A 24,404-nucleotide genomic window follows, 5' to 3' on the forward strand; every position below is an offset into this window, starting at 1 on the left:
TTACTTGGATAGCTTCTATTTCCTGTACATGGGTGTCGCACAGAGCCTCCTGAAAACCCAAACCCTTGGAATAGCAGAGTAGAAGAAAATAAAATATTTCAGCTGTGGGGGGCCTACAAGAATAATATAGCCCACCTGCTTCACTTCAGGGCCGACCCAATGGTAAAGCAGGCTCTTAAGGGCTCTGTCCAAATGGCCCTTACACATTGATAGGCTCAGGGCATTATCAAGCTTGACCACCCTCTCTGTAAAGAAATGCTTCCTAATGGCGAGTCTGAACCTCTCCTGGTGCAGCTTTGAGCCATTCCCCCACATCCTGTCACTGGGTCCCAGGGAGAAGAGATCAGCACCTCCCTCTCCACTTCCCCTCCTCAGGAAGCTGTGGAGAGCAAGGAGGTTGCCCCTCAGCTGCTTTTCTCCAGACTAGACAAGCCCTCAGCCCTTAGCAGCTCCTCACAGGCCACGGTGTCCAGTTCTTCCACCAGACGCCTTCTTGCCCTTCTCCAGATGCCTTCGCAGACCTTCCCATGGTTCTGAAATGGTGGAGCCCAGAGCTGCACCCAGCTCTGGACAGGAGGCCCTGCCCTAATGCTGGACACAGAGAGACAGTCACCCTTTAGAGTGCCAAGGTTGCTGCACTCAGGATGGGGTTTGCTGCACCCAGATGGGGTTTGCTGCACTCAGGATGGGGTTTGCTGCACCCAGATGGGGTTTGCTGCACCCAGATGGAGTTTGCTGCACTCAGGATGGGGTTTGCTGCACCCAGATGGGGTTTGCTGCACCCAGATGGGGTTTGCTGGACTCACTCAGGCTGGGGTTTGCTACACCCAGATGGGGTTTGCTACACCCAGATGGGGTTTGCTGCACTCAGGATGGGGTTTGGTGCACCCAGATGGGGTTTGCTGGACTCAGGATGGGGTTTGGTGCACTCAGGATGGGGTTTGCTGCACTCAGGATGGAGTTTTGCAGCACCCAGATGGGGTTTGCTGCAGCCAGATGTGGTTTGCTGCACCCAGATGGGGTTTGCTGCACTCAGGCTGGGGTTTGCTGCACTCAGGCTGGGGTTTGGTGCACTCAGGTTGGGGTTTGCTGCACCCAGATGGGGTTTGCTGCACCCAGATGGGGTTTGCTGCACCCAGATGGGGTTTGCTGCACCCAGAGGGGGTTTGCTGCCCTCCTGGCTGCCAGGGCACACTGCTGGCTGCCACAAAGCCTGCTGCCAAGCAGCACCCCCAGAACCCTCTCTGCAACCCCAGAGCCGCCCCTCTCCCAGTTTAGACTTGTGTCTGGCATTTCTTTATCCCAGGTGCAGAATCTGGCATTTTGACTTGTCATTTTCATGTCACCGGTGATTGCCCAGTGCTCCACTCTATCCAGATCCCTCCCCTCTCTCTGCAAGGCCTCTTGTCCGTCAGGAGAGTCAACAGCACCTCCCAGTTACAGCGCCTCCCAGTTTGATAACATCTGCAAACTTACTAAAGGTGCGTTCAAGTCCTGTATCCAGATCATTGTTAAAAATGAACAGAACTGGCCCTAGAACTCAGCCCTGCAGGACACTAACAAGAAGCAGCCATAAGTTTTCAGAAAGCGCTAGTGAATCACTTAGTGTCTAAAAAATTTGTCTTCAATCATAGTTTATGCTCAAAAGTAGTTAAAGTAATTTTACAACCTATATGCAAAGAGGGTTTCTGGTGTGGATACATCTGTCAGATAAAGGTTAAAGTTCATTTTATCAAAATATTATCTACAAATGGTGAACAAAATAGTAGTGAAAACAATTTCTCTTTAAGCTTGTCCTAGTAGAATATGTGGAGACTCATTTTTAATATAGATCCCATTTCTGATCTTGATAAAGTAATTAACATGTTTTAGTGGTGACCAGTGTTGCTTGGCTTATGTGATGTACAAAAAGTGAACACAAATTCTGTGCCTTCAGTGGCTATAGTCATGAAATCTACTAAAAGCAACTCCAGCAACAAACATCTCCCAAATGATGAAAAGCCCACAAAAGCCGTGGAATTTATATGGCAGTGAGAAGTCAGTGTCATTGTAATGCCACTTTTCAAGTGAAATTACTAGAGATGCCAATTTTTTTAGCAGGTTGGTTTCCTGAACAAAGAAGACCACAAGTTGCAGCAACAAAATGAGAGTAGGGCAGTAGTGGAATGAGCAGCAGGCAGTGTAACCCTGGTGTACAGTACTGCTGTGGATTAAGCGCTGTGGTACATGTGACCTAACATTCAGATTTAGGATTTAAATGTCTGTACACTCTCAATTCTTTGATTGTAGTATTTTTTTAGGAAGGGAAACTCTCTGGCTACAATATATAGTAAACTGACCTTATGATGATCTTTTGACCTTGTAGTTTTTTTCTTGAAGCATGCTTTTAAAAGTTGATCATTCCTGTGTGATTTAATACTTTGACTTCGGGTTTATTCCACTGAAGCAAGTCAGACTGTTAAAAGAAAGAACGTTATTGCCAAGCAAGAATGTTTTTTAATATAGTAATTGCATATATTTAATAATGTACCTTTTTTTAAAGACTTGCAAAGCTAATATTACACAAGTAAAAGAAATTGCTCCTGACAGCTAATATATTAAAATACTTGTCAATTGCCCTCAAAAAAAGGAGAAACTAGTTTTACAGGTAAATTCAAATATCAGCTATAGTAGTTTTCCATTTCTACTATACAGAGAGTAAATTCAGCCAATATTGATAAATTATATCATTAAAATGAAAATTAGTACTGTGGTATTTGAAGTACGATAGACAGGGCTCATTAAAAACGTTTGCAGAGATAATTATAAGTATTTTTTTTAAAGTTTAAGTGGTGGTTCCATTGCTTTCATTTCGGCCATTTATTGTAGCTAATAATTGTGTGCCTTTTCTTACTGTGCATTCCATTGTCTCTGTCATTTTCATTGTTGGTTTTTGCTCTTCTGGCCCCCCAGATAAATTACACTTAGGTTTTTTCTTTAATGTTGTTGCCAAACTGATCAAAACCAAAATATCCATTGTTAATTAAAAGGAAAAGAGAGAAAATGGACATGAGAGTAACCATACATTTGAATTTGAAAAAAATCTCCTTTGTATTTTAGTTATACTGTGTTTTCTTTTCCTTTCTAAAAGCAAAATTATTGTGAACAAATCTGCTTTTCCAAAGGCTGGATCCTGCAGTCTGTGTAACTCCTGACTTTCCATTTACTTTGGCAGCTGGGGATCTTCAAAGGGTACTGGCAGGAGTAAGGATTGATGTCCTGTCCCAGTGAAGCTAATGGTGTAAAGCCTATTGAATTACTTTGGTTTGGGATTTGATTCTGTGATTTCAGATAGTTAAAGTTTTGTTTCTAATTCAGTTCTTATTGCAAGCTCTGCATGTTTCTTCCTGGTATAGTTGAAGGGAAAACATATGGAGGCCTTCCATAAAATTGTTTAGGGATTTTTTTAAATTTTTTTTTTTTACTTTAGTGATTATGTTTTTGTTCCGACTGGGTTATTTTTATTTCTGTGCAGCTCACCAGTAATTCTACTTCTTTGAGCTCATTCTGAGCAGTTTGGAAGGTAAAATGAACTTTGAGGCTGTGATCCTGCATTATACATGCTAGCAAAATTGGATATGTGCAAGGACTTTCTGACCCCATTGAGGAGGCTTGTGTTCACTGGGACTCTAGATTGAGGCCTTTTAATAAAATATATGCCCTAGCCAGGAATAAAGCAGGCATTTCTGTTGGTCTGTAAGGAATCTGTCAAAACTTCTCTGATCAGGCTTTTTTACTATCCCATCTTGAGTCCTTTTTTTAATGACATCTATTATCAGATTGAAATGGCGATTGAGACACTGCAAAAGTCTGATGGTCTGTCCACTCACAGAAGCTCTCTTCTCAACAGCCATGTAAGTTGTCTCTTCTTCACATACACTCTCTCTTGCTTGTTCTGCATGCTTAGCCTGCCTCTAAATGTTTGTTTTATTTTATTATTACTTTTTGCTCTTAATCTTCCCATCTTAGTTGCTTGTAATCTTCTACTACACCTCCCATGGCTTTATTTTGTCAGATTAAATGTCTTTATGGTATATTGCAGAGTGTTACCTGTTTCCTATGCTGTACACCTGTGTTAGGATGAGTTAACACATTTGACTGTTTTGCGGGTTACAGTGTAAATATCAAGCTAAGGTTCAATTAATTCTAAATTAGGTGGCTTTTGGCATTTTAAATACAATTGTCTGCATCATAAGAACTGTGTACCATATACTAATTTTGTGGCATGTGAAGAGGAAGAGAAGAAAAAGCACACCTAAATAATATATTTAGGTTATTCCTAGGTGTTTCTTCATTTATTCTGACTAGTGAGTTTATTTTGAAATTACTTAAGAATCCTAAGGATCCTTCTGATGACCTGGTCAAAATTGAAAGCAGTGCCTTAATTTGAAGTACACAGAAATGTCTTATTCATCTGCCTTTTACTTTGTTCTTACGCTGCAAGTCTAACATTTCATAGACAAAGCTAAAAGATATTTGGGGAAAACATGATCTCCAAATATAGTGACAAGTTCATTATATAAAACTTTAAAATAAAGGAAAAAGACCAAGTTAATTTTAAACTTATTATGTAAATAATGTTATTACTTTGTAAGTTGTTAGTCCTTCTGAAATGTTTTTTTTTCTGTTGGTTCTTATGGTTTTGAATTTTGTATTTTTGCCATGTTGATTGGTTTGTATTCATATTACTTTTTTTCCTTCTCAGCTTTCCTTATTATATGAATTCAAATACCATTATTGCTTTACAGAAGAAATTGAAATTTAGTTTGCAGTCTGAAATGTAGAATATGATAGTAGAGATTATCCTTTGGAAATTAAATTAAAAATGTATGCTTTAGAAGGTTTGGGTTTGGATTTGGATTTTTTTCCTGTAGGGGTCTGGTTTTGTTGAACTTGAAATTAAAAATGTTTTGTGGAGAATTTAGGCAAGCTGTTTTTTTTCTTAAATCTAAAATTTAGAGGAAAACTGTATCATAAAAAGTTACAGGAAATTATATACAGAAAGAAAATTTAAATTCCACCTTTTCTGCTTACAAAATAATTATTTTGAAGATAAGGTGGTATCAAAATTATTATTTAAATAATAATAGATATTATTGGACTGATAATATCAAAATGATTGTTTAAATGTAATTTTTAACAGGCTGTGACTTTTTCGGGAATGTTTTAGAACCATCTAAAAAGACTTAAAACACTAGAACTATTGTAAGTTTGTGTTTAAACCTGTTAGGAAGTCTCTAGTCATTGTATAAAACTAAGAAAGATTACAAGATAAGCTGCAGTGCCTCCCTAAGCTGTGTTTCACTCATTCCTAGTTCTAGGCACTGTTCACAGTGTCTTCCCAATAACAAGATTGGTACAGAAGATCACAGTCCTTCCAGCTATGAAGACTTTCCGTGATATTCTTGACTGTGAACACTTAGTGAAAAATACTGTGTTAGGGATGTATCTTTGACTCTGTGGGGAAAGAAGAATTTAAAACAACCCTTGCACACATTTTTATCGCAAAAAGTCTTTACTGCTTTTGGTCATTTTGAAAGAAATTTAAAATCTAGATCAAGCTTACAGGATATTTTGCCTGTTTTTAAAGCAATGATTATTGTCTTTAAACTCAAGGACAGTGTAAAGAAAGTTTGAGTGTAGTTGTACACTTTGTCTCTTTAAACTTTTCTTGAATTTGCCTTCTAATGGTTTGGTTTGGCATTTATTAAATAATTTGCTTAACAGATTTTAAAATGGAATTCTAAATTGTGTTTTTAATTAACTTATACACTTAGAAGGTGATAAATTAATTTGTGGAAATATTTTAGTTTGGGATTTAAATTTTCAACCTTTGTTACCTCAATGAAGTTTTGTAGGATTTGTTTTCCTAAATACATGAGTTCTCATTTCAAGGAGTTTGTAATTTCTCCTCTGTTTTCTTTTGTTTCTTGATGTATTTCTGCGTGGGATCAACTTATTCAGCCTATTGATAGTTGAGTGTTTTATAAACATTGCCGATTAATTGAAATCACACTCAATTTAACAGGTCTGGCTCTGTGAATATTTAGTACCTTTCCTCATCTTAGCATTACATTATGGTCAGTACTAGAAATTCATAACCCACCACTCAAACCTGAACAATTTTAGAATTGTATTTCAGCTTGATGGAGAAGTGTTGTTTGGATTCTTTAAAAAGTTGTTTACAGTAATGTTTGGATTCAATTTTCTCTTAAAATCATGAATTAACTGCACTTTTTCTTCCAGGCTATAATCTATGAAGTAAGGATTTCAAGCCCTTACTACTAAGTAACTCCTTCCAAGAGCAAAAATTCTAGTATTGCACTTAACTTTTCATTTGGCTTTTTGTGTGTTGAATAATGCAAGTTATGTTTGAAATAACATCTGTTAGAAATTCATATAATTAATGAAGTGCACTCAAAGTGATTAATAATAGATTAGAAACCATCTGGAGGAAAATATCTTTAATGCTACACACAGAACTTAATTGCAAAATAATTAATTTTTTGTTTGTCAGTCTTTTGGGATTGACAGAGTTTTTCCCCTTGGGGAAAGCAGAAGTACTTCAAGTTCTGTATAGTTCTGATTCAATTCTAGATGTAATAATATATGACAAATGTTATATAAATGTATTAATACAAATAGAAATGTAATAACAGATTTTCAGTATGGATAGATTGCAACCACTGAAAGTTATAATTACGTTTGTAAGCCGAGACAGGCTTAGGTCAGATCACTAGTGAAATAAGTCTGATACATTCACACAAAACTCAAATATTAACAATTATACCTTTTCTTCAGCTATATTTCAAAATGACAGTTTGGAAGCACTTGTGAATGTTAGTACATATAAAACAATCATAAATCATGATTAACTGGACTTCTTCATTTTCTTTATTTGAAATGCAAAATTGCCTGCAAACCAAGCTAAAAATCTTATGTCTTGGAAGTATTTGCATCTTCTTTCTGTATTTTTCTAGAGGTGAGAAAACTCTAGCGATCCATGACAAGTGCAGGAAAAAATAAGGAAAATGTTGACTTATCAAAAAATAAAAACAGTGAAATTTAATGAATTCTCAGAGTCTATTGGTTTTGCTATATTTTGTGATTTTCCTTTAGTACTAAATCTAGGAGTATTAAATTGTCCTTTTAACATTTTTTTGTGTATTAGCAACAGCTAGAGGTGTGTCGTGAGTGTGCTGTACTTAGAACATGCAGTGATGTTACATAATGTCTCTTCTTGCATGTTTCTAATTATCTACCACAATTACATGAAAAGATTACTGTTTTTCCAAGAAACTCATTCTGTTCCATTTGGAAGTCAAAGGCAAGCAGGCTACAGCTGAAAGGGTTTGTATCCCTAATGATTCATAGACGTACCAATTATTTTCAATGTTACCTAGGTAGCTCTCTGACTTTTATGCAGTAGCTTTTTTTTTAATTTGTATCTTAATGTTTTTTAACAACAAAGAGAAACAGTATCATTTTCCAGTTTTGCAAATACATTAATAACCTATTGTGCCCAAGAAGTTTGTTTTCTGCAGTTTATGTGTATTACATTCATGATTCCTTTATTTCTTTGTGGTACTAACAATTTGTCTCCAAAGCATAGATACCTTTATTACATACTGATATGTGGTACTGAATCAAAAATATTTTAAGAAAAGGGTACTTCCCTGAAGTCACAAATGCAATGAATTCTGCTATTATTCCCTGGTAATTCTGAAGATATCAAAGCATTATTGTATTGTATTGTAACTAACATTTAAAGACACTCTGAGGAAGAAAGTAATTTTTAATAGACCTGAAGAGTGGTTCCATCTGTCAGAAGTTAATGCTGTATGGCTACAGTATTTTCAATAAAGTATATAATAGGGTGGTTTTTTTTCTGTTTTGTATGTGATATAGCTTCAATGGCTTTTAGACAACTATGAAACTGCAGAAGGAGTGAGCCTTCCAAGAAGTACCCTTTACAACCATTACTTAAGACACTGTCAGGAGCACAAGTTGGATCCAGTCAATGCTGCCTCCTTTGGAAAACTCATACGGTCAATCTTCATGGGACTACGGACCAGAAGACTTGGAACTAGGTTTGTGCAATTGAAATCCTGAATTATAATAAAAAATAAAGGTAATAATTATGGATAAGAAACTAGTCTGCTAGGAAAAAGAATACATAAGAATTCTTTTAATAAGAATCCTTTATTAAAATATTAGTGTTTTTCTGTCAGTTCTATTTCTTCATGTTGAACAGTTCTGTGTTTTTTCAAGATGCTACTATTATAGTTTCATTTCTTCTGCTTTTGACAGTTAATGTGTTTGTATTTTGGTCACTACACTTCAGATTTTTATCATTACAAATAAAACATAACTTTCTATTTGGAAATCACTAAGAAATACTATTTGCCCATACTAGATAATTTGTATTTATTTGCATTTTATTTTTCTTACTGAAGTGGACTGCAAGTTAGTATGCTGATAATATTTGTTTAAGAGAGTGAGTTAATTTCCCAAAGGTAGCAAAAAGACACTGATGTAAAACAGGTATGACAGGAGAGCCAGACCTGATTTGTGTGTGTTGTTTTCCAGTCAATGTAAATTTTAAAGTAAATGTAAAGAAAATATGTAAAACTAGTATTACTGCTCTTTTAATGCTTGCTCTTCCATAAAGGGGGAACTCCAAGTATCATTATTATGGGATTCGGGTCAAGCCAGACTCTCCTCTTAATCGACTACAAGAGGACATGCAATATATGGCCATGAGACAACAGCCCATGCAGCAGAAACAGAGGTAAAGTGTGAAACACATCTATTCATGCTATTTCTCATTCATCAAGTCTTTTCCTTACATGGACAAGTTCAAATTCCTGTTCAGCTTTTTTGCTGTGAAAACAAAAGTGTGCTGAATACCCAATTGATGTCAATGATGTCAGGCACCAGTCAAAGTGAAAGAATATTTACCTAGAAATTGTCATAAATTTGCAGAAAATAAATAATGATTACCTATAATATGAACAGATTCTTCTTAACAATATTGAATTCTTGTCCCACAAGACGAGTAAAAGCAGTAAGAGCTTTAATTTCAACATTCCTATTTCTTTTCATTGCTGTATCATTTTATGTTCACACTTCTTATCAGAGAACTTACAATTAAGTTGCTTGGAATTTATTTCATGTCCCTATGAAGAATTAATATGACCTCAATGGTTTGCCTCCAAGTATATGTAAGTATATTCACTTAGGATCTGTTCTTCCTGAGGAACCTGTGAAGGCTCAGAAGTAGTTGAAAACTGCGGCACAGGGCTGTACTGGTGGTGAAAGAATGTGTGAATATGCATATTAAAAACTATTTTAAACAGAAAATTAATTATCTTTGAAAATTAATAATCTTTGAAAATTAATTTTGATTTGACTGGTGTTACTAGCCAGTCATATTGCTCTAAAGTAAAATACATTAGATGCATAATTTCATGATTCTAATCAATAGAAGAGCACTACATCAAGCAAGTCATCTTTAGAACACTTACTCCTCCAAAAACCTTCAGTTGAACAAAGTTTGGTATAGTGTACCAAGCATATTTTGTGTCTTTGTACACAACTGAAATATCGAAAACATAAACTTTTAACTTCAAACTTTTCAAACTTAACTTCAAACACAAAGATCATTTTGATCAGAAATTATTTTACTGTCATTTCCAGACAGTACAGATTATTTACAACACTAAATGGAAGCTCATGGTAAGATATATGGTCTTAACTGTCTTTTGCTGAGCATAATACAGGAGCATGAGATGTCTCATACTAACATCATGTAGAAAATGCTTATTACAAAAACCATGGCAGGATTATATAGTAAGGAATGATGATAGATATTTACAAAATCTCCCAGCAAGCTTATTTTACCCACTCAATCTCATTCACTTAGACATTTCATTCACTTGCATTCAAAATTACATATGTGCACCAAAACATATGGTCTAACTAGAATTATTTCTGGAAAAATGATGCCAGTCAGCTAAACACTGTCACATCTCTTGTCTTCTTCATGATTCACAAAGAAAAAGTGATTTTGGAATTTCATTATATAACTGTTAGGACTGGATATTTCTTTTTGTATTATTTGCTTGATTATTTTATTTAAGACCACTGTATGTCTTACACAGTTCCCTTATTTCCCTTAGCTAAATATGTTTGGCATAATTTTCTTAACTTTAAGTCAGCATGTTCCTTGATTATATCTGAACAAAATCACACATATGGCACTGTGTGCAGTTAGTGTACACTTCTGTGCCCCATGTTTTGTACTTGTACACGTGTACCTGCACCAACATGCACCCAATTCAGGCTCAATTCACACCAATCCTAAGCTCTGCTGTGAGAATCTGTAAAGGTATTGATGATGGGTGGGAACTGCAAGGTACCATTATGCACAATATGTAGCTTTTACATGAAAATACTGTGCTATAGAGGGCTTAGTATTTAATTTCAGTGTTTCATATACAACAGTGTGTGTTCTTATCATTATTATCCACGTGTATTCAAAAATTCTAGCAGGATTTATTAAGAGAGAACTAAAAAACTGAATATTTTAATTTTCTTGATTATGGGAATATTTCTCTTTCGTCAGCTTATTAATATTTCTAGTGGTTCTTTTGTCTTTTAAATTAGTGGTAAATTGCAGTCAATACACTTTTTTTCTTGGTAGTTATACCAATTCTACCATCTCTATCAGACACATTTAGTTGAATAAATACTTCTAGTTCTCTTCAGCAAAAGCTGTAGACTGAATGTATGCTTCATTTTTCTTCATTCCTTTTCTTAATTTGGGAACCATGAAGCTTTTGGATTTGCATAACTTCAGTATCAAAAAGTGCTTGTTTTAAGTCTTCATTATTATGAGACAGTATTGTTGCTTCTTAAAAGTCATGAAACATTACCTTTGTTTTACAAAATTATGTCAATCTGTGTGGAAAGGGAAGGATTTGATTTTTTTGGTATAAATTTGCCAGTGTTACAATATGCTGTTACTAAGCTAAATTCTAGCAGAAATTGGGAGTACTGCTGGAATATCACCTTTGTAAATTCTGTAAGCCATTGTTAACACTCTGGCTTCCCTTAGTGCTTTTTTCCTTCTGTTTTTTACAAAGTAAGTAAGAACCTCCAAATTCTTTTGACGCTTTTGCTGAAAATTTTATTTTGAGATGGAAAAATCAAACTCAGTGTTCCATTTATGAAGAAGTAAACAGAAGGGATAATTTTGTACTTGATATTTTGCAGGTATAAGCCTATGCAGAAAGTGGATGGAGTTGCAGATGGCTTCACAGGAAGTGGTCAACAGACAGGCGCATCTGTTGAACAAACTGTAATTGCCCAAAGTCAACATCATCAACAGTTTCTAGGTACAAAAGCAGGCTTTATACTGCTATATAAATAAGTAAGGTGAACTTTGTTTTCACAGTGAATATCAAGCCAGACAAGTAAAATAGTTGCATCTGAAGTTATCATGCCCTCTGTAAAATCCTTACTCTCAACAGAACCAAAAGGCACTTAAATTATGCTTTATGTAATTTAAGTTCTATGTAATATTTAATATGCATAATGTAAGTATAAAAGGAAAATTAGAAAAAACAGTGTGAGGTGTACTTCATATTACATAAATATGAAGTTGCTTTGCATAATTATATTAAATGTGCATATTGAAATTCCTGCTATGAAAGTTGTTTCCTTCATGTGCATTACAGTGCATTTTATTTCGTGAAAGTTGGCATAGGGGGATTGCACTACTATGGCATTGCACTACTATGCAGGTTAGCCACTCCTAGCTGTTTTGAAAGGGTGTTCTAGTGTTGTGAGTGGAAAAAGACAAATAGTTTAAACTGAAAACTCAGAGGTCACGTTTAAAAATATCCAGATTGTGGATTTGTTGACCAGTTAAGCATGTATTCCAGTCACAGACACAAATCTTAATTTAGTTCATTGTTTATGTAAAAAGAATCCTTGGCTGTGCTGATAGAGTGTGCTATTAGTGTAGGCTTATTTGGTTGGGATTTTCAGCCACCAAATCCTTTGGCTTGATTTTGCTGTAACTAAAACCATTTGGAGCATAAGGGTAGCATTAAAATGTTTTGAATCTTCTTTTCCAGGTATCTTTCAGTCCAGTATTTTTATCTTACCATCTTGTCTCCCAGAAATATTTGTGGCAAATAGTAAAAGCACACATTGGCTCTACTTTAAAGTCTAGTAAATGTCAAGTAAAAATGTATATTGAGTTTATTAAGCCCCATCACACCTGGCTGCATGGAAGCTCTTCAGCTGAGCAACAAAAAAATTATTTAAGGATTAGTCTCTCCTGCACTGAATCTACATATTTTCTTCGTAATAGTCTGAAAAAGCATATGTTAGGTTCTCCATATATGTATACTATGTACATGATAGCATTGTAATCTATACTAGTATAATTTTGTATTCATTTTTTACTAAAAATTATTAATGTATTTAGCATTTTGGCATACAACAGGTATTAAACAATTTCCCCTTTGAATATTATGACCTTTTTGAATTTATTTCCTTGTATAATCCTTAGATTTTTTTAACTATACTGTAATTGGCACTTCTTTCATTTTGTTGTCATGACAACAGATGCATCTCGAGTACTGCCAGAGTTTGGAGAAGTTGAAATATCTTCTCTGCCAGATGGTACTACCTTTGAGGACATCAAATCACTACAGAGTCTTTATCGAGAGCACTGTGAGGTATTTCCTATAAACCATTTATTTTCAAAAGTTTATGACTTTTACTGAAGGCCAGTACAGCAGAATAGTGTCCAATATATTGTAGCCATGAAAGTGGCATGTGACCTTCCCACAATATTTTATTTATCTCAATGAAAACAAGAGCAAAAAGGGTTTTCTGAATGATCCCCTTTGCAGGGGAAAGAGTAATATGTAATAAATTCTGAGAATAAAATGTTGTTACATGTATGTTTCTCAGAATGTTAGACTTTAGATTGTGTATGGAGATATTTGGTTTAGTCAACAGCAAGTGTAAATCAGTTAGATTATAATTTTATTTTATTTTTAAAAGCAGTAATATTTGTCTTGTATCAAAAAAACATTAAGACATTTAAACCACGTTTGATACTTAACAATGTGTCTTTTAAAATTATTTTTGAAAGTGCTTCCAACTTAGAAGGCATTATGAAAAGAAGTAACATGTGAGGTTTACTTTTCTGTTTGCAGTAGCAGTAAATACTTTCTGTGCCTTAACTCCTGTGATATGTTTACTTAGTAAACATAGGCCATACTAGTTCCCAGAGGCTTCCATGCAAGCCTTATGCAAGTCTCTGTGCACAACAGTTTATAGTGCTGGATAATTTATGGGTATCAAAGATAATAAAACAAGTACCATTTATAACTTGAGAAATATACAGTTTGCCTTGATTCCACTTTGTCATGAAGGAAATGAGCCGTAGATCTAGTTGGAGTTGGGAGTGGAGGGATTCTGGGTAAAAGACAATATGATCTCATCTTTCATTTTTTCAGGCAATACTGGATGTGGTTGTTAATCTTCAATTCAGCCTGATAGAAAAATTGTGGCAAACTTTCTGGCGCTATTCTCCTTCTGCTCCACCTGATGGCACTCCTGTTAATGAACCAAGGTCAGTAAATGTTACTCTGTGTTTAATGTGTCTCATAATAATGTAAATGTGAAATTATAAAAATCATATTCGTTTTAACATAGTAATTTTTTCTTCTATTATTATTTTCTAAATTAAATTTATGTTGTCTGGCAGTTTTGTATAGCCTGGGTGTATGCCAAAGGTACATCTTGAAACAGTGGTGTCATCCATGTTCATTTTGCATGGACAGCTAGAGTGAAGTTGTCTCTTCCCAATATTCAATCCACCACTTCTAAGCCAGAAACATCATTCATATGTCTGCACTTTTCAGGAGAATTATAGAGACATTTTTAAAATCCATTTCCATGTGAGACAATGTGTAAATAAGTTATATTGGGTGCAACTGAGTTATCTGTGACACCTGTATAAAAAAGTACATTTTAACACCCAGGTTTTTGCCTGCTGTAAATCATGGAATCATAGAAACTTTAGGTCAGAAAAGTCAAATTCAGCTGTTAACCTAGCACTGCTGTGTTAGCTGCTAAACCATGCCCCTAAATGCATTATCATTTATTAATTTGCCACAATTTTTTTAACACCAGCAATCTGAGCGAAATAGAAAGTCGACTTCCTAAAGCAAAGCTGATTACTCTGTGCAAGAATGAGTCTATTCTGAAATGGATGTGTAACTGTGACCATGTGATGTACCAGGCTTTGGTGGAGATTCTCATTCCTGACGTCCTTAGACCTATTCCTAGTAAGTTCAACATCTGAAACATTTTGTAAAGATTTTTCTGTAAGCATGTATATGATGGAAGTGTACTTGTGCCTCATAGGACAGCTTAAGAAAAAAGTTTGAAAGTTACACAAAAAATTATACAAAATACTGTATAATTTATCCCTACTTTTGTTGTACAAGGAGTTGTGCTGGCAAATGCCTACGACACATATTAGTCTTTGATTAGTCTAGAAGAGTACTGTGGTCTTTGTGATTCCATGTTTGGAGACGTGGTCCTTTATCCCTAACTGCTGAAATCAATTCTAATAATTGTTAAGGCAATGAAAAATTCCTACTCCACTTTATTATTCTAATCTACTGTTTTCCTGTCATACATTCTGCAGGAAATAGTGAGTGATTGTCCAGTCATATCACCATTACCAGAAGTAGAGTTCTCTTTTCAAATTTATTTCTACTAGAATCTGTCATTGCTCTAGCAGTGTATTTTTATGGCTACTTTTGGTAGAAAACAAATTTATGTGAAGAAAGTTGAACTTCATGAAGTATTTATTGTCTCACATATACTGTCCAAAATGTTACGCTGAAATCATGTTAGCAACCCACTAAAACCCTCATAATTCCTATGTATTATCTTCTTTCAATGAAAAAACCACAGTATTTACTTTAAAAAAATTGGATTGCTTTTTTTTTTTTTAATTAGGGCTGTAAGTAGTTTTGCAGGTGACAAAGCTATATTGTCACGCTGTGACACTTTCTCTGTTATAGTGAGTAATACGTGCTCAGTAAGAATATTTGGTGGTAGTACCTTGCAAAAAAGGTTTATTGACTTCTTGCTTGCCAGTGGAATAAAATCAAGTTTTAGCAACTTATGTATAATGCAAAAAAATTGAAACTGGAAATGGATAAAATACAAAGGTTTGCCATTTACAATGCACATTTTACCTTTTGTTTAAGGAACAAGTAAGTTCTTGGTAGCAATTGGCATAATTTGTGCATCTATATAGCAGAATAAAGGAAAAATGTTTTTGCAAATACATGTAACTATTGACAACTTGTCTAAATTATTTTGCATTGGTTTATATTTAAGTTTTACTTCTCTAATAACAATACCATTAGGTAGGATTTTACCGTAATATAGTGTATCACCAACAATTAGTTAATAATAAAAACTCCCACAAATTAAATTATAACATTTAATAGGTTGAATGAAAACTCTCACTTGCAAAAGCAAGTTAATTTCTGAATAAAATGGTGGTGCAGACAGTTTTTCATTGAACTTGATCCTCTCCTTTTCAGTTGCTTTTCCAGTAAAGCCTGGCAGGCTCTAGAGAGATGTTTAAATGACCACATGCTGTCTTCTGGCTTTGCTTTGTAAGATTCATTGGGCATTGCCAATACAGGATTTCAAGAAAATGGGCAAAATCAATTAATCAATAACTAGATGCATTGTGTCCTATTCATGCTATTTCTTTCTTTCTAAAATTACCAGTCATATTTGAATAATTGATACCTACTGTGTTTGACATTCCTGTTTTGGGAATGGTCATCAAACTGTTGGATTCAAACACCTCATCTGATCTCAGGACAAATTCATCCCAAGAGACTTTTTGTGAACAGTCCAGTGATTTTCTGCTCAAAATTGCACTCACTGAGCTACCTTTAGAAGGCAGCTAACACATTATCTTACTTTATCCTTTAGGACCAGCTAACTAAATGGCTTTTTTTAGCACCTTTCCTTTAAATGGTGGGCCATCCAAGTTTCTTCTTCACTGTTAAATGGTTCTAATCTTATGATTTTTTAAACTCCTGCTTTTGAATAAAAGCATTTCCAGTCATTACAAGAGACTAAAATAATGGGTTAAGGTTGAATATAACAAAAATGCAGCTGGGTGAATCATCCTCTGTGGGAAAATAGCAGTTTGTAGGAAAGTTTGGACTCTGTGGAGGTGCTGGGACCATCAATGCTTCATTAAAGGCATGTTTAGTAAATGGGAAGATAGCAGCAGCTGCTGCTCAAAATAAGGAAAAATATTACTTGAAAAGGGCTTGAAGAAAGCCCCTTTTTTGTTTAGATCTTTAGTGTTTTTTCTTTTAGACAAGTCCTATTGTTGATGCATATTACTGGACTAGAAAAAAAAAGACTGTTGAGGAAAAAAATTGTTTTATTTTTAACCTCTGTATTAAATTTATCAGCTGAAATATTTCGCACCCACAGAATGAGTGAAGAATTGCTGGGTATAAAACAACAAATTCAGTTTCCTAAGAAAGTGAAATGCTGTCCATTGGAGTAAGGAATAAGGACCATAATTATCTAGTGTCCTGTTATGTTTTAGAGTGGACATCTTGCATCTTCTCATATGGCAGAATGGACCAAAACAAATTTAATTGTGAGTTAATTTCCATGATAGGTGGAGAATTTATGCAAAATGCATTTCCATGCCATATTACACAATTCCAGACTGACAAAATATTGAACTACTGGAAAGACTGTAAGGCTCAGTTTTGTACAAGTCAGGGGAATTTTCATTCAGAAGTCAAGCTTTTTAGGTGCTTATGCAAATCAAACTTTCTGTAACTGCCATTGCCACATCCTTTAGTGTGTGACTAGGAACTTAATGGTTTAGGCCCTTTGCACCATGCTTATCTTACAAAGATTCTTTGAAAGGGTTCAGATGTACTTACAAGTTCAAGGATATAGGTGCTTATGGTTTTGGTAATGGCTACATGTGTACTTAGGGATATGTGAAAAATTCTGTATTTAATATATCTCCAAAGGTCATTAGAAATTCATGATGGCTCTATACAATACTGATGCCTGATTAGCTACTTTAGCTATTTTATTTCTTCAGAACTTAGAATTCCTTTTATTTGTTCCTTTTTCTTTCTAATTAAAGGCCTCTCTTAAGGCCTGAGCTGCTTTTCCATATTTATTTTCAAAGGAGATCAGCATTACAGTGATGCAAATAATTTTCTAACATATATATAAATACACTTGGGTAAAAAAGAGTCATGAGAACACTCGAAGTGAAAAAGTGGTAATGTTTTTCTTAAATATCTAAGTACTATTCATACAGTATTTACATTATTACTTCCATCTTGTCTGGTAGGTAGGAAAATGTGAATGAATACATAGTCAAATAGTAAGTGCACAGAAATCATTTACAAAGCAACACAGGTGAACTAGGGGATTTACAGGGTTGAGGAAAAAAGCTTGTTCTTCATGTGTAACCCTTAAAGTAGGAAAAAACCTGATAGCATAAGAGGGATATTTTTTAAGATCAAATTGTGATCAGCTAAGCATTCAGACTTGTGGTGAATTATAAGAATTACCAATATGGATTTTACTGCTACTGACTGCAAGTTTGAAGACATGTGAAAAAGATATCACAAAAAATATGGTTTCTCTTTTAGTAAATTTACATTTCTGGTAGAAGACTTTATTTTAAAAAGGTATTATTAAAAAAAGATATTACTTCATTAGGTTTTTTCCTCTTCATTCTCATTGCTTTCATTCTCTAGTAGTCTTCAGAAACCTTTAGTTTTTTCTTGTTTTGCCTACTTTTTGCAACAATTTGAGTGTAGTGCTGTTATGTCAACGTGCAAGGTTTAGGCATGGGAAAGCTAGGTTTCTATCACTCAGAAGATACAATTTTATTTTTTCCAGATACTGTTCCTTGGGATAATACTTCCTGTCCTCCTCTTTTGAAATATTAAAATTTCTGGTTTTAGTAATGCAGAGTACTATAGGGGCTTCAGTGTCTCTCTAAATCTGTCAGCCATTCAGCATTTCTGTGGATGCTATAGAAAAGAAACAAAATGCACACAGATTTCACAGTCATTTCAATAATTTCACTTTCTGTCAGTGAAACATATTCCTATATCTTGCTTATTGATGATAACCTTAAGGGGACTGCATGTGAATGGAATTTTTTCTTTAAAACTGAATTAAGCAGCACTATGACATAGTTTAAGATTAATTTGGACTTATTTGAGGAAACTGCAATATTCCTATAAGTGGATTTTTCCCCAGACTTTTGCTTTTTGAAAGACGTGTCTAGGTGAAATGGAAAGCTGAAAATTTGTGATGGAAAATTCCACCACAACAGCTGCAATTAGTGTTGTTCTTGTATAAGAGTGCCCCCAACAACACTGCTAAGTCACAAATTTCTTTGGAAGATTGTCTGGTGACGAAGTCAGAGTGTTTATTAAACCAAAAATAAAAAGAATTATTACATTATATTATTAATACATTATTGTGTAAAATTTATCTCAGTGAGGCATTTTGGACATAGACTAGATTTGTCTAATAAGTGAATGCAGCAGACCAGAAAGTTGGGTACAAGGGGATGCAAAACATTTCAAGACAGGTTCACTGCTTTCTTTTCATTCTGTTTTTATTCTCCAATGCGCAGGTGCCTTGACCCAAGCCATTCGCAATTTTGCAAAAAGCCTTGAAGGTTGGCTTTCAAATGCCATGAACAATATTCCACAGAGGATGATACAAACCAAGGTAGATGAAACTTAAAGTACTATTCTTGCAATGGCAAACCAAGTGGTCAGTAGCATCTAAAAGGAGAAGCATTTTAACATCAATGCTAAATTTAATGTTTAGCATCAAGCATTAAGTAATCGCAGGGGAAGTAATATTATTTGATCTGCGACATGGTATAATTAAAATATGAGGACTCATTAATATACACTATTAAAATGAAAGTCAAGACTCAATCTGTAGAATTAATCTTTGGGGCACAATATTTAAAAATAATAAATATCTTCATAGGTTGCCGCTGTAAGTGCCTTTGCCCAGACTCTGCGAAGATACACATCTCTTAATCACCTGGCTCAAGCAGCTCGTGCTGTGCTTCAAAATACTTCTCAAATCAACCAGATGCTCAATGATCTCAACCGTGTTGATTTTGCTAATGTTCAGGTAAAATTTAGTTTTGAATAGCAGGGGTTTTTTAAGTTTGATTTCTTCTATGATTTTGAACATTATTGTCAGGCATCATTCGATCAAGAAAGACAAGTGCTAATATTTTGCTCATTCATATACATTGTGACTCAGTCCAAATGTGACAGCTTATGCTTTACGAAAGTAAGAGCTCAGAATCATTACCTGTTTCAATTTGCTCTCTTGAAATGCACATGTTCTTCCAACTTCTATGCAAATGTAGAGCAAATACCTTCTTAGAATGGGTACCATGAATCGTGTCTCACTAATAGCAAAAATTATATTTTAGGATTAGAACTCAGTAGCATATCTTCTGAATGTCTCTAAAGTTATTTAAATGCATAGCATTTTCAGTAGAGACTGTCTCCATACATTAGTATTAAAACCCCATACATTAGTATTTTTTTCTACGTGCCTCTGCCTAAATTTACAAGATCTCCTGAGTAATGGATTAGATTAGTGTGGTTGGAACCTATATAGTATAAATTCATGTTTTTACTAAGCTTAATTTCTCCAGATGTTTTTGCTTGTCTGAGGAAAAATACTTTTGTCCTTCCGGCCAGCAAAGTGAAAGGTTTTGGGCTTCTGGTAGTTCTCTGTTTCTCTTAGTTGTAAGAGTGTTTTAATGTACTTGTTAACACACTTAACAGAAATCTAGTCAAGAGTTCTTGACCAAAGATACATTATATTAAGTACAGTAATATGTTGACATGGATACAGAGTCTGTGAATGAGATGTTAACTTGGCACATGACAACTAAAGTTTAAAATGAAATGGCTTGCAATTAATGAGCCTAATTTTTTTCTCATTTTCTGAATTTTACAGTTAACTTTATTTAAACTTGTTAACACTGACTAAATTGCTGATTGCTGCGTAGTGTGTTTCTCCACTTGTACGCAGCTCATGTTGTCTTCAAGTGATGTGTAATCTATTACTGTGTAGAGTCAGAGTCAGCAAACAATCATTGTTTGCGTACAAAGTTTTTTTTATAGCACCATGTAACAGGATTTGTCTTTAAGCTTAACTTCTTCAGAACAGAAGGAATGTTGCACTTGATTTCTCTCTACTTTTTTTATTACTGTAGTTCCCTAAATTTGACTCTTCTTGCTTCTTCTGCCTGAAATCCCAGTAAAAAATAGAAGATATAAGTATTCCAACAGAAAAATTACAAAATTGGAAGCCTTTTATCACAAATGAATGTGGGAAACACGAAACTTTTTTGTTTACATTGTTTGTTCTAATTTCTTTATTTGATGTCTGTTCTTTCATGCTATACATTTCCCACCTATTTGCTTTCAACAAAATTACAATAGATGTAAAATAAAAAACACTTCTTAGTCTGTCTAGTGAGTGGGTCCAGTCTCTTTCATCCATTGGGCAGCTTAACCTTTGAGATACAATTACATTGTGTGCTTTGGCTTATGTATTGTCAATTCAAGAGCTGCCATGTGCTGTAACAGGAGCAGGCTTCCTGGGTGTGCCAGTGTGATGACAACATGGTTCAGAGACTCGAAACAGATTTCAAGATGACTCTTCAACAGCAGAGCACTCTGGAGCAGTGGGCTGCCTGGCTTGATAATGTAATGATGCAAGCATTGAAACCATATGAAGGAAGACCCAGCTTTCCTAAAGCAGCACGGCAATTTCTGTTAAAATGGTCTTTCTACAGGTAGCATTTAATAGATTTTAAAACATTCTAACTATTCTATTAATTGCTGAATTGTTCATTGTAATGAAGGTGATAAATCTAATATCAACCAGTAGCTTGGTACATCATGAAAACCATGGGGTTTTTTTTAGAGGACTTCTGTTATTAACGTTGAACTCAGGGCTATCACCAAATGAACAGGGACCTAAATGGCCCTAGTTTATTATTTTAAAGGCCATCTGAAAATGAATGCAGGTGTAATTTTGTCCAGAGTTAGAAACATACTATGAATTTTTTCGGTTAAAAAACTATGCAGTTATTAAGTCACTGTTTTCAGTATTACTTACTAAAACATTGTGGCATCAATGTTTATTAGATAAGAAGGGCAAAAGCTGTTTTTAATATATGAAAAGAACATTAAGACAAGCATTTCATGTTAGCTGCTTATTGAAACAGTTATCAGAGTAAACCTTGTTCTTTGAACCTGACTGTAGCGACTACTAGCTGAAGATATGAAGACATAATATGAACACACAATAAGTCTATATTTTTTTTAATTCTAAGTTTAAAAACTTTTTAAATTCTGGCAATTAAAAGCATTGCCATAGAAAGACTGACACAACAGACATTATTTAAGCAACAGTTTCTTTGAAAACAAATTGTTTTCTTGCCATTTTAGTTGTTTTTGTTTTCAACAAAGTTTCTTTCAAGTTAAGTTTTACACTTGTTCAATTAGTGGTAGTTATGCATAGGTCAATACCAAAACCAAACCAGTCTGGTTATTTCCTATGTGGTGTTCACCAGTACATTCTGAGAAAGGAGACAAGCAAATGATAGCCCTTTCCTGGTCATCCCATTAAATCAGACATTTGAGGATAATGTTACTTTTGAGAATATTGGTTTTGAGGTGAAATGTCTGTCTACATGGGTAAATGTTAAAATGGCTGTGACATACAATACATAAACATATATATATTTTTTATTTTCAAATAGCTCAATGGTGATTCGGGATTTAACCTTGCGCAGTGCTGCTAGCTTTGGCTCATTTCATCTGATCCGCTTGCTTTACGATGAATACATGTTTTACTTAGTAGAACATCGTGTTGCTCAGGCAACAGGAGAGACACCTATTGCAGTTATGGGAGAGGTAAGATAATATGTAAGAGACTAGATTGATAGATTTAGTGATGAATTGGAGAAAGTGTTTTTGCACATTTTTAGGCATGTATGTAGAATGGTCGGATGTTCTGCAGTATTACAAATGACTGAGTTACAAATCTATACAGTGGTTTCAGACTTGTTTAACTGGTTCATTGTAAAAGTATTAAAATAACGTTGAATTCCTAAAATCAGTTATTTCTAAATGAACTTACTCTTTTATGAATCTGCACACAGATTTATATGCATAGTTTGAAAAACATTGATTAACTATTGTCCACTATTTGAGACCTGAATATTTTATGTGAAAATAAAAAAGGGCATAGTAATAGGAAAATGTTACTTCTGTGGATCTGTTTACATGCATTTGCACACATAATTCCCACACAAAATGTATACCCTCTTTGACATAAGAAGGCTGGTTTACATGCAGAATTTTGGCTTGTACAGACCTGTTCACATACCAGTGCAGACATACATAGAGGTTTGCAACACATTTGATTTTCATACAGTTGTTGCAAAGACTGTTGGCTTATAAAAGAAGATCTAGAATCTCAAAGCACAACTATTTTTTTATACTCAGCTATGGCATTTGCAAGGCAAAGCTTCTCTTACCCCTTTTCTTTTCAGTAGTTCATCTGACCTTTTATTTTGAGTGAGACAGTCAGGAAAGCATGAACTGTCTCAAAATAGTAATGCTTCAAAGTGCTGGAAAATGGATATATTTGAAAATATGCTAAATCGTTAATAGGAAGGATTTGTTACATTTTTACACTTGCGAGTCACTCTAACATGTTCTGTGTTACCTATAAATTGCAGGTAATTTTGCTAGTTGAGTTGTCATTCTTCCCACAAGATATATTGATAGGCTTATTAAATATTATAAAGAGATAATATACTTTCAAGAGAAGTTGGAAGATGTCTCAGATTGCTTTGTCAAATTATTTTATATCATGTGTCATGACATGTTTCAGAAAAGTCAAATAAATTTTCTGCTTAGTAGAAAGACCCACCATCAGTATAGATTCTCTTACATTTCTTGCCTTATATTTGCAGAAAGTACTACACAAGTATGCAGTTACGACATTCTTGTTGTCTCAGCAGACTTACTCCCTCATAGTATTTTCATATTCGGTCTCATAAACTCTAACAAGTTTATGAGACTGAATATGGAAATACTATGAGGGAGTAAGTATTGCAAAAATTTTGGAGGTGAGGGGCAGAATAGAAGTAATACATGAAATGCATGTCTTCTTATGGTTCTGTGTATTCAATGGCTGAAATAAAATGAGGAAGATTACAGTCCAACAAGCACTGTAAAACAGTATAAACTGGTTGCGGCTGAGAAAAGCATTCTCATACTTCTCCCTTCCTCTCCTATCCTACCTTGGACACAGGTATTGGCAAAATTCTTCTGGAAAAGACTGGTATCATCATTTATGGCTAGAAATGTATCTGTGTAAACAATGTGCTTTTCATTTGATATCCACTAGGGGCATTTTACTCTTCGAAATTTCACACAAGAGAAATGGAGGAAGGAAAGGGAAGAAGGTTTCTAACTCACATGCAGCTTCTCTTAAAAGCTCCGGATTTTGATGTAAATCAGTTAACAGGTTATAAACCTTTTCTCAGCAGTGCCTTTCATCTGCTTTCCAGGTGGATTAACAACACTGTACATACTTCATTTTGCTCAAGCACAATTAAAATGGTGCCTGGGAAATTTTAAAGAGAGTTTTTTGTTATAATATTGGCAGTTCAGAATGAATATCCACTATAATTTATGGCCTTATAAGACACAGAAATAGCTCACTTCAAACAACAAAGGCCCTGAGAATCTTTAAAAAGGTTGTATTTCTCCATTTTAACTTTTGAGGGTTTACTTAGTGATAATTGTCTTAATAAGCACAAGACTGAAATGGAATGAGAAATTGTTCTGCTATGACTGTGGCTGCAGCTAAGATCATGCATTTGAATGAATGCATCAAACCAGTGGAGGACAGATTTCCTACATCATAGATATTCTATGTCCACATTTACTTAAGACTGTGTCCATTTTTTAATTGTTTATTTTGCAGTTTGGTGATTTAAATGCTGTGTCCCCTGGAAATATGGATAAAGGTAAGCATTTCAGTATCTCCAGGGTATAATTCTGTTTTGAGCTAATGTGTCTCTGAGCAAAATAAATCCTTATGTTTTAAAAACACAAGTCAAACAGAATTTAGAGCTGTATCATCCTATAAAGTGCATGTAT

General features: G+C 34.6%; 1 protein-coding gene across 1 annotated transcript in view; it reads left to right on the forward strand.

Annotated features, from left to right (window-relative positions):
- The window catches only part of RFX3 (regulatory factor X3), a 100,003-nt gene that overhangs the window by 74,371 nt on the left and 1,228 nt on the right, over positions 1-24,404 (forward strand). Inside the window, exons 5-16 of the mRNA XM_058823772.1 lie at positions 3,819-3,893; positions 7,948-8,129; positions 8,711-8,830; positions 11,317-11,438; positions 12,679-12,791; positions 13,581-13,696; positions 14,260-14,414; positions 18,809-18,906; positions 19,177-19,326; positions 20,808-21,016; positions 21,989-22,142; positions 24,229-24,271. Coding sequence (XP_058679755.1) covers positions 3,819-3,893; positions 7,948-8,129; positions 8,711-8,830; positions 11,317-11,438; positions 12,679-12,791; positions 13,581-13,696; positions 14,260-14,414; positions 18,809-18,906; positions 19,177-19,326; positions 20,808-21,016; positions 21,989-22,142; positions 24,229-24,271 — 1,537 coding nt within the window. The remainder of the gene's footprint in view (positions 1-3,818; positions 3,894-7,947; positions 8,130-8,710; positions 8,831-11,316; positions 11,439-12,678; positions 12,792-13,580; positions 13,697-14,259; positions 14,415-18,808; positions 18,907-19,176; positions 19,327-20,807; positions 21,017-21,988; positions 22,143-24,228; positions 24,272-24,404) is intronic.

This window comes from Ammospiza caudacuta, chromosome Z (assembly GCF_027887145.1).
Source record: "Ammospiza caudacuta isolate bAmmCau1 chromosome Z, bAmmCau1.pri, whole genome shotgun sequence".
NCBI classification, from domain to species: domain Eukaryota; kingdom Metazoa; phylum Chordata; class Aves; order Passeriformes; family Passerellidae; genus Ammospiza; species Ammospiza caudacuta.